General features: G+C 38.5%; 1 protein-coding gene across 1 annotated transcript in view; it reads left to right on the forward strand.

The window, feature by feature from the left end:
* LOC121422763 (ras-related protein Rab-40C-like) overlaps positions 1 to 9,562 on the forward strand; it is a 42,555-nt gene extending 32,993 nt beyond the window's left edge. The window contains exons 4-5 of the mRNA XM_041617943.1: positions 6,802 to 7,024; positions 7,633 to 9,562. Coding sequence (XP_041473877.1) covers positions 6,802 to 7,024; positions 7,633 to 7,868 — 459 coding nt within the window. The 3' untranslated portion in view covers positions 7,869 to 9,562. The remainder of the gene's footprint in view (positions 1 to 6,801; positions 7,025 to 7,632) is intronic.
* The last annotated feature ends 1,405 nt before the right edge of the window (positions 9,563 to 10,967 follow it).

The following is a 10,967-nucleotide window of genomic DNA, read 5'->3' on the forward strand; positions in this document are numbered from 1 at the left end:
TACCCTTTTTTCATTATTTTAGTGTTTTGTCCCCTATCTTGAAAAGGACATCCTTTTTACGTGCTTTTTTGGTCGCGCATGGTATCCACTCGTCAATGTACATGTAAGTGCCCCCCCCCCCATTCTAGAAAACACCATAGATATTTAATCAAGGTGAAGTCAACTGTGAATGATTCAGGGCAAGTTTTGAAACTGAAAGTAAGTTTTATAAGATTACGCTATTATTCAAAGCAGAAAATAATTTTAGATAAATGAAGCTCTTGGGCTATTATTCCTTGTTCTTTGACAGAGCTTGTACATGTACACTTGTTTTATCTCTTCTGTGGTGTTAAAAGGGTACTTCCTTTACAATACAAACTCTTAACTTTTCATCAGTGACCCTTAACCACCTTTGAATTAAAAATTGCATTCAATTAAAAAAGACAGTTTCATGACCCATACAGAGTGAGCAAAGCTGTTCAAAATGGACAATATTCACCTATTTGCCATTTCTTTAAAAAGGGGGACACAAAATGGCTGTAAAAAGGAAGAGGATAGTGCTAGAAAACAGATACAAATCGTCAAGTTACTCACTGTGATGTGTTCATGTACAAGCAGTCACTATGTATGCCATTTATTTTGGTTAAAAATCAATTTTTTATGCCTGAGGATGTGAGTGACATGACAACTCCAACAGTGGGGATCAAGTTTGCACTTGTCCAGGTCTTTTACACTGCAGAGGAAAAAATTGAAATACGTGTAATATTATTTACAAGCTTGAAGATTGTATGAACTTTTGTTCCCTATAATTTCTGAATTTTTAGGGTAAATGTACATACTTGTGAGAAGTAAAAGGCAAACGCAACTTCTGCTGTGAATGTAATTGCAAACACATCAGGGTGCTACATAACTTTTTAGAAGCACTTGTCCGGTTTGGGCTAGTACATTTTCAAATGGTTGGAATATTCATGTACTTACCCCAAAATCTATTTAATTTGCCCGAAAAAAATCCTTGAAAAAAAAAAGTTTTACCTCATGCAAAAAAAAGTGGTTTTATAAACCATTAACCTTTTCTCTCTTTTGACATGAACATCTGCCTTGTTATTGCATTTCTTTTTCCAAAGTTATTTTATCTTGCCTGCCATGACCAAAATTAGGGTTAAGACAATATCATATCATCGACCTTAATTTTGGTTATTTTACTGTGAGAATTTGCTTGTCCAATCCGGGCGAGTAGTTTTGGTTTTTACTTCAAAACACTTGCCTAACTCTAACTTTTACTTGCCCTGGGCAATCGGGCAAGTGCTTATGTAGCACCCTGAACACGTTTCGAAAAATGGTTGTTGTTTTTTTCACAGTATATTATACTCTACCTTCAGATGGACTTTGATCCAGGGCATATTTTGTATTTATTGGTGCACAGTAACTCCTGATTTAATCCCACAATGTTTTGAAACATGCTTTGCCTAAATTTTTCTTGTAGTGTAAATGTCCCAGTACGATTGATCGATCCGTGCATAGGAGGTATGTTTATGAAATCACATGCCAAGAAGTGTTGTGTCTGCTAAATAAATGAGCCGGAGGTGAAAGAAGCAAATCCGTTCCATTTATTTCTCTCGTCTAGGCGGCCGTGCAAGAATGTCTTTTCATGGTGCGCCTACTAGATATGTTTTCATGTAGCCATCAGAGAATGGCAGGCCAAATGAAAAAAAAAAAATAAATGTAGTATATTCCTTTTTTTAATCTTGTTTTATGCTTGATGTACATGTCATATTGAAGCAATTTGCTTTATACAAGAACAAAAATCTTTTTGTTTATACCCAGGGAAATAGATTAGGACCTACATCTTTAATTGCCTTTGCATTTTGCACCCGTGTGACCCCGGGGGGGGGGGGGCACTCGACCAAAAAAGTGGTGGGGGTGTGCCGCGGGCGAGACAAAAAACGGGGGCCTCGGAGCGGGCTAATTGTAAAAAGGAGGGTCCTCGGAACGGGCTTCGGAACTACAAATGTTTGTGAAAACGGGGGTCCTTGGAACGAGTCGCCTGCATGTGAGTGCGCATATGCATCCCCATGGAACGGGCATACGTGCATACAGCTAGCCCGGCGGCACGGGCGCCGGGTGCGCTAGCACATAGGCAATGGTCGGACATCGCTCAGCGGCCGCTTTTCACCAAAATTGCGGCTCATTGTAGCAGATCAATGCGACCGGAACGGCGTAACAGAAAATATGTGAAGCTATGGAGCGGATTTCTTTCTTCGCTTTTCACGATAAGAAGAAAATGCTATGCCTTGGAGCGGCTTTCTCTGTTCTTTTTCTCAATAAGACAAAAATGCTATGCCTTGGAACGGAAATTTGAGTGTAAAAATGGGGGTCCCCTCTGCGGCACATACCCACTATGCATTATATACTGAGTGCCCCCCCCCCCCCCCCCCCCCGGGCATGTGACTATTAATATTAGAACCATTGTAAGAGGTTAAAGTAAGTGCATGATTCAATGTAGTGTAAAGTGGGCCTTGCCTTTCTCTGGCCTCGCTCTAGTCTTGAATTATGGTTTCCACAAAAAGGGTGCTAACAATGTCAGTTTTTAATGGCACATGCTGGGGGCATTAGGTCCTGCTCCTTTCCAAAACATCTGACTTTTTCAGTTAAAAAGTATGCCCCAAACTTCTCTCTCCTTTTTTTTTGGGGGGGGGGTCAATGGTATTACAGCTTGCAATTCGTACTTTGAATTGCACTTCTACAGGTACAATTTGTGTAGACACTCTCTTTCCTCATCAAAAAGCCACTCCACTCTTGACCTTCAACTTTATTGATTTTTGCCTTGCAATCACACCAATCTGTCACCTGACCCATCAATCTATCACCTGACGAGAAGCATGTAGTGGAGGGGCCCCCTTGATGGAATGTGAGTCAATAACTGAACCAACAAGCATCCTCATAATAAACTCATATCTTCAATCTTGAGAAGTGTTTTCATGCATGGGTATTGGCAGTGTAGTTCATTCACACTACTTCAAATTGATCACATGGCAGTATGAAACCTGCATATAAAAAACAGAATATATTATATAGTATGAATGTATTTCACAGGGTTTTTTTTTTACCTGAACATGATTTTGTTTGAAATTCGTACCTGTCTTCATTTATGACCAGGGGTGGCACAAGGGTATTTTGCTGGGGAGGCGAGGGGGAGGCAAGATGCTGGGGGGGGGGGGATAATGGCTCCATGCCGATAGAGTTCGCCGCTCTGACCGGCTGAATACATGTAGATCATGATGGGCGCTCTCTGGAGCAAGAAATCAAAAATTTGAAGGCCTCCCGAATGGGTAAAAATTCAATTTTTTTCAATGGCTTTCTGAACTGGTGATGCTCTGGAACGGAAATTTGGGCTGAAAATGGGGGTCTCAATCGCAGCACATTCGTAGCATACATTTATGCAGAGTACCCCCCCCCCCTTTTCCATTTGAATGACATTAATAAAGACAAAAAATTTGTCTAGTGTGAATAAACTACAAAGCCATGTAATTGGGATTCTTGCATAGGATATGATATGGTACCTAAATTTGCCTCGTGTGAATAAACTTCCAAGCCTGCAATTTGGAGTTGGATGATGGATGTGGTCATTAGAAGTGTGTGTACTCTATGCATGTAATAATGCACATGGAGTTCATGAAAATCTTTGAGTGCTTACATGTACTTCCCACATACCATGCCTGTCATGACAACTGTGATTTTGATGTCTGTGTCGACCTGTAAATGCACTCATAAATATGTATTCTCATCAGTATATTTCATGATTAATGGAATCTTATTTGATATTCACTTCATGGTCGTACTGATGATATCAAGGCAGGTATCTTCTTGATGTACAGTACACTAATGTTTCTCAAAAAGCTTCAACACTATGAACAATATACACATTAAACAATACCTTTACTTTTAATGTTCATCCCCTGTTTGAAACATAAACAATATACCGGTAATAGTGCAAGGTAAGGTAAATGCCAGTTCTGGTAACGATATCAAAATGAGTTCGTACTGAATCCAGTGAAATGACCACCAAAGTGTCTGATTGTATAAGAAATATGTGCCAAAGGATTCTGGAAGAAATTGTGTAATTGCTGAGAAATTAGCAAATAAGCACAGGATTCAGGTCAAGCGTCGGGCACGACATTCAAAGCAATAATAATACACTGTCCCACGTGCGCTCCGGGGGGGGGGGCACTCAACCAAAAAATGGTGGGGGTGTGCCGCGGGCGAGGCAAAAACGGGGGCCTTGGAGAGGGCTTATGGTAAAAGGAGGGTCCTTGTAACGGGCTTCGGAACTACAAATTTTTTGTGAAAACGGGGGTCCTTGGAGCGGATCGCCTGCGTGTGAGTGCGTAGGCATCCCAATGGAACGGGTATGCGTGTATGATGCAGCTTCTCGACCTCCGCCGGGTGCGCTCGCAGAGAGCTGAGGCGATGGTAGGACCATAGGGTAGGACAGCCCTCTGCGGCCGCTTTTCACCAAAATTGCAGCAGATCGACGGCATAACGAATAATATGCGAAGCTTTGGAGCGGATTTCTTTCGTCTTTTTTCTCGATAAGAAGAAAATGCTATGCCTTGGAGCGGCTTTCTTTGTTCTCCTCAATAAGACAAAAATGCTATGCCTTGGAACGGAAATTTGAGTGTGAAAATGGGGGTCCCCTCCGCGGCACATACGCACTAGGCGTGCGCTTATCTGTGTTGGTGATCTTCAGTGTGAACATTTTTCAGCGTAGATTTCAAGATTTCACAAAGTTCAGTTTATGTAACTGTATCAGATCTAGATCCTCAATGATATTCTGACAATCAAGCCTGGTTTTACAGACTTTCTCATGAAATCAGTGTTTACTGCAACTACTGGCATTTCTCTTTAATAGTGGTTAAAAAATAAACACTAAATTCAGATCTGTTTACCTACCATTTGACACCATTGTAGCATAACCTGACTATACCGTATATGTTGTAGGTTCAGTGATGCACTTCATTGGAAAAACTTTCTAATGTACTCATGATGTAGTTTACTGAAACTACCTGTAGTCTATAGCTTCTTGGCCAATCACAATGTTCTAAACACAATAGATTGGTAACAGAATAGCATTGTTGTATTTGAAGATCACAGGTTGGAAATTTACTTCTGCCTCTCTATCGTTCTTCATTGCTTATTAATACTCAAATGAAGCAGATAAGATCTTCATGGTTAAATGTTTCAAAGCATTTTTTGTTTTAATATTCGAACTTGGACTGCTCAAATATAAGATCATTCTTAAAGGTAAATGCTAGTTTTGGTAACGATATCAAAATGAGTTCGTACAGAATCCAATAAAATGACCACCGAAGTGTCTGTTTGTATAAATAAAACGCATGTGCCAAAGGATTCTGGAAGAAATTGTGCAATTGCTGAGAAATCAGCAAATAAGCACAGGATTCGGGTAGAGCCAGACGCTCTAAGCAATAATTATACATTGTCCCACGTGCGCTTAACTGTGTTGGGGATTTTCGGTGTGAACATTTTTCACCGTAGATTTCAAGATTTCACAAAGTTCAGTTTATGTAACTGTACCAGATCTAGATCCTCTATGATATACTGACAAGAAAGCCTTGTTTTACAGACTTTCTCATGAAATCAGTGTTTACTGCAACTACTGGAATTTCTCTTTGAAAGTTTTCCCTTTTAACCCCCTGATTATTTATGTCAAATTCATTGATTGGCGGCCTGCTATTCAAGTACCATTGATATTACGTTGATGAACTGTGGTGTGTCCTCTTCTTCTTTTGATATTCTTACGATCAAATACCCTTATTTGGTATCATGGGCATAAATGTATTATCAAGGAGAACCAATATATCTGAAGTGTACTGAACACATAGCATTCCATATTTGAAGAGCAGTGAACGGGTCTTATTTATAGAGACAATGGAATCATCGTGACAGGAAGCTTAATTGGCGCAAGGGCAGAAAGAGTTCATTGAATAATTGTGATTATAGCAGGGAGACAAGTAAACCAGAACATTTCCTTTCATTTTCCTCTGCTCTCCCTTTCTCATTCATCCGATCATGAATGTCATGTAAACACAATGTTAGAATGCCTGGAACCTGTTATGATATGGCCTTGAAGTTCTGATGTTATTGTAGTACATGTAAATCCATGTTGAAATGTACAATACAATGCATACATGTAAGCCTCCATCTTGTGACAGACTGACAGTAATACATTAAGTTCAAGGTTTTGCAAATTCCTCTTTGAAATGTACACATGATGATCATGTTTCATATTCTCATGGAAATTGCTGTTTGAAAAAAAAAATGTGCAGCTCTTTTTATTTGTGATCACTCACGAGTCACGACCCTGTATTCACAAACTTTTATTCCTTTTTACATGTACATTCTATTGTGCATGTTGTAGGCCTATTGAAATGTTCAAGCGAGTAGTAAAAGTATATGAAGGAATTGTGTAAAAATCCAACTTGATCTTTATATTGTAAACTTGCATATTAAAGTCGGCCTTTCGTAATTGAAATCTTCGCCCAAGTTGCAGCAATTATTAATTTAGACTTGATTTTGCAAAACTTGCAGTGATGAAATGCCTATTTTGAGTTGAATTTTTCTGTAGTCCAGCAGATTTCTGAGGTCCCAAAAGATTCAACTTTGGCAAAGGTACCTATTCTTTTTAAATGTGTCCTGTTATGACGTCTTGAGTGATGTATACTCTCTGACTGCTATATTATCTGTAAAAGTTTTACGAGATAAACAGCGATCAATACCCCGTCTCTTTTCTAACTTTTTCCCCAGCATGCACCAGGGGTTCCCAAGATCCTGGTTGGCAATCGTCTTCATCTTGCCTTCAAGCGTCAGGTTAGCGGTGAGGAGGCCCAGGAGTACGCAATCAGGAATGACATGGCATACTTTGAGGTCAGCCCACTATGCGATTTCAACGTGACAGAGTCGCTGACGGAACTCTCGCGTCTGGTGCTCAAGCGTAACGGCATGGAGAGGTTATGGAGGACAAATAAAGGTAAGAGAAGTTTATTCATTGCTTAATATTATGTAGTCATGTATTAGGTTTACTCCTTACTTGACTATGTAGTCTTGAAAGGATGTCAGAAAGGTGTCATTTTGAGACTTCAATGATCCACTGGTAATTTCAAATGAATGTAGCATATTACTTTTTGCTCTTTTTAATACCCATTCAGGTAGAGTGTCACCATTGGCAGACCCTTTTGCAGTTTCTCTTTATTCTAAATGTTAGTAGTCACACATGGTATATGATGTAAGAAGAAATATGTTAACGTTTCTAGTGCAATTGAATTGTAAGTATTACACCCTCTAACTTGGCAATGCAATTAAAGATAGAAAATAAAAAATCACTTTTAAAAATGAATTGGTTATATTTAAAAAAATATATCATAATTTGTGATAGACTATATACAGGAATTCAAGAATTATTCATGCTGATGTGGAGACTATTATGCTTGAATTATTTAGTTTGAAACCAGTATGTTGAAGATACATGTATACATTAATTTTGATTATAAAGTATGTTGTGATGAAATACAGGTGATACTCTGCAAAATATCTGTAACCCTTACATGTATATCCACTTTGTTTTGCTCTTCTTTACAGTGTTGAGTCTGCAGGACTTCTGCTGCCGGACGATTGTTAACTGTACTTCCACCTACTCCATAGACAAACTACCCATCCCTATGACCCTTCGATCACGGCTCAAGTCCTTCGCGGATGCCAATCACATGCACAGATACATGCTGCCCCCGCCAGACATCCGCTCCAAGAAGCGCAGGACGATACTTAACGCTCAGGACCCGCCGTATTCAGCGCGAAAGAGCTGCATAGTGTCATGACAACGGGGTTGCCAGTGGCTCAGCAGATTCGGTGCCCGGCGCCACTGGACAAAATGAACGTTATTGAGACGAAACACTTCCTTTGGTTGTGGGAAGAGCGCCATCCAGTTTTATATACTCACTGCAATATTGTTCTATGAGTAAACCTATTCCAACTTTTTGCCATTGGAATTTATCCTTGCATTTTTGTATTAGCTTTTATAGAAATTTTGTGTCCATTGATTATTTGAGAATGAATATTGGTGAATTTGTGTTTTTGTAGTCGACCTCCTGCATACTGTAAATGTTAATGCATTTTTACATTGGAAAAATTTGTGATACAGTATTGTTATTCCTCTTTTATTCTATCCTTCCTATTTCAGACTATGTCTTTGGTACTAGTTGTGACTTTTACCTTGACAATCTTTCACTATATGAGAAAAACTCAATATAATGCATACAAACAACAAATGCTCTTAAAATTGTATGCTTTTCCTGACATAGCAATTTGTATTGTACAAAGTGTGATGAAGGAGAACTTTAACCACATGATATAGCTGGTTTTAATGAAATAAGAATATAATAGACTTTTTGTGAAAATTTGACAAAAAATCCATCAAGGCATAAAGACAAAGAAAATTATTTTCTCTGGAGAATGAATTAATTACATTGGTCGTTCCCTGCTGGTATTCCTCATCTGCAAGAAACCTTTTTTTTCTTCAATTTTTGAAATAGGAATGGTTTGGCTTTAAACAAACTTAAAGACCAAAGCAATTTTGGGTGTGAAAAATATAGGTTTTGATAAAATGAATTTTATAGATTTCATAGTCCATGGTTACATCACTTTTATTTTCATCCATCATTATTTTAAATATCAAGTTATAACATGATATAGAATATGGTCATCATGATAACTGCATTTTTACATTATAGTATCTAACATCAATGTGAAAATGCTTGTCACATTGTTATGTTGTTACTACTTAAATATGCAAGCAAATTGAACAGGGTTATATGTGATAAGAATTTTTGTAGACATGACCTTTTTTTACATTGGATATTGTATTATTTTTTTTATGTAGCACATGCATGTATCATTTCTTCATGCTTATATCATTTACAAACCCAGGTAGTAACCTCCCCCCACCAAGTAACCTCCCCTTCCCCTCACCCATTTCTCCTACCCCCATCGTAAGCCCAAGACAAGGTATTTTTCCAGTCCATGTCAAACTCGTCTTGAGAATTTTTTTTCAATGATAGCAGTGGAATCTGTTTTCTGATAAGGTTGAAATACAGCTTCATTTTATGCCAATTATTTCATTGGAATCATAGCAATAGAGGCAGGTTTGAATCATTTTTAATTTTATGATATACATCAGACAATCTTTTTCACATCTTTCTAAAGAGAAAAAATAGCTTAATCTTCAGTTTATGCAGGATATATGCTTCTTTCCAATAGTCTTGCATGATATGTTTATATCAGATTTGCATAAGGCTCTTTGCCTAAAAGTTAGAGCAGCATCTTTCCCACAGGAATCCCGCAATCCTCTTTTCATCACCAATCCTCACATTTCGTCAGAGTCAATACAATGGGTGATTTCAAGTCCGATGTTGGCGTTAGTTTTGGTGTTGGAAGCACAATTTGGATTGCTTCCCCTAGCTCTAAAACCTATTCTGAGTTTGTAAAACTGATCCAGGTCACAACTAGTGAGTGACTTTTCAGGACCATCTTCATTTTATCTTTGGTGTTATACTTGTGTAAAAATTGACCTAACACCAACACCAAAAGGTCAATACTGAACTTGAAATCACCCAAGCTACTCTCAAAGACACTTAGGCCTGTTCTCTGAACTCCAGTATAATTTGACCTCTTGGAGGCAGCCATGAGCGCTTTATAAAAGGACTTGTCCGACGTTTTATCTGGCAAGTCCTGTTTTCTCAGTTACCATGGTAACAGTGCTTCTCAGCCAATCAAATTCAAGGTAATTGTCAGATCTGAAAACTTTTCGGACGGAAAATGTTGATAAAATGCACCTCTGGTCTAAATTTGTGGTTGACTATGGATAGCCAGCTGTAACGAGTATCTCTAAAACTGTACAACTTCAATTTGTCAGCTCATTTGACACTAGGATCTTTTAAAATAGTGACTGAAATAGTTATCTTCTTCATTGAAACATGAGGAAAGAGCCAAGGAAAGATGGGAAAGATATAATGTTAATGCAATTTTGAAATCTTTTGCTTCCCATAATTTTGACATAGGCCCGTATTCTGATCAAGTCAAGTTTAAGTGTCTAACTCTCTTCTAGAATTATGGGGAGCCAAACATTAAAAAATTGTTACGTTGTATATTTTGTATGTTTACTATTTTGTTTCCTTTTGCTTTCATAATGAGGAAAAATCCTTCAAAATACTTTAGTTATCATTCCCAGACAATTAATGTATGAACAATTTGGGTGCCATATGATTTAATTGATTGGATGTTAGGGATTTGTGCCCCAATTGGCTCTCCATAGTTAAACCACAACTTTAAACTAGGGTTTAATTTAAACCAGAGTTCAGAATACGGGCCATAGAGTTGGGCCATGGTCTAAGACACTGTTCTCATTACGCTTTCTAAAACTAGTTTACGGGAAACTAGTTCAGGAAACCAGTTTGGAAGATCGCTTTTGCTTGATCACGTGAAAGTAGTTTTCAAAAATCATTTCACGTGAAGCGATCTTGTTGCATTGGAAACACTCTCAGTGGGGTGACACATTTCACGCGAAATTCGAAAACCACAGCGTAGGCATTCTACACCTGTCGTATGGAGTAACGTGCCCAAAATGTGCGAAGATCGCTTCCAGAAGAACAGTTGTGTCCTCACTTGCACTAAAACCAGTTTACTGAGGTGAAGCAATCTTGAAAACTACATCGCGAACTGGTTTGGAAGATCGTTTCCAAGACTGCTTTGACTGTTTTCACTACGCGTTAAACTAGTTTCCAGTAAACTAGTTTTAGGAACTTAGTGAGAATGGTGTCTAAGTTAAACCGAACTTCAGATTGCAGGTCTTGCATATTGGGATCATGCTAAGAGGTGCACAGCAAGAGGCATTTTGGTGAGATGCCAAACCCCCCATGGTA

Source organism: Lytechinus variegatus, chromosome 10 (genome assembly GCF_018143015.1).
Source record: "Lytechinus variegatus isolate NC3 chromosome 10, Lvar_3.0, whole genome shotgun sequence".
Classification (NCBI taxonomy): Eukaryota; Metazoa; Echinodermata; class Echinoidea; order Temnopleuroida; family Toxopneustidae; genus Lytechinus; species Lytechinus variegatus.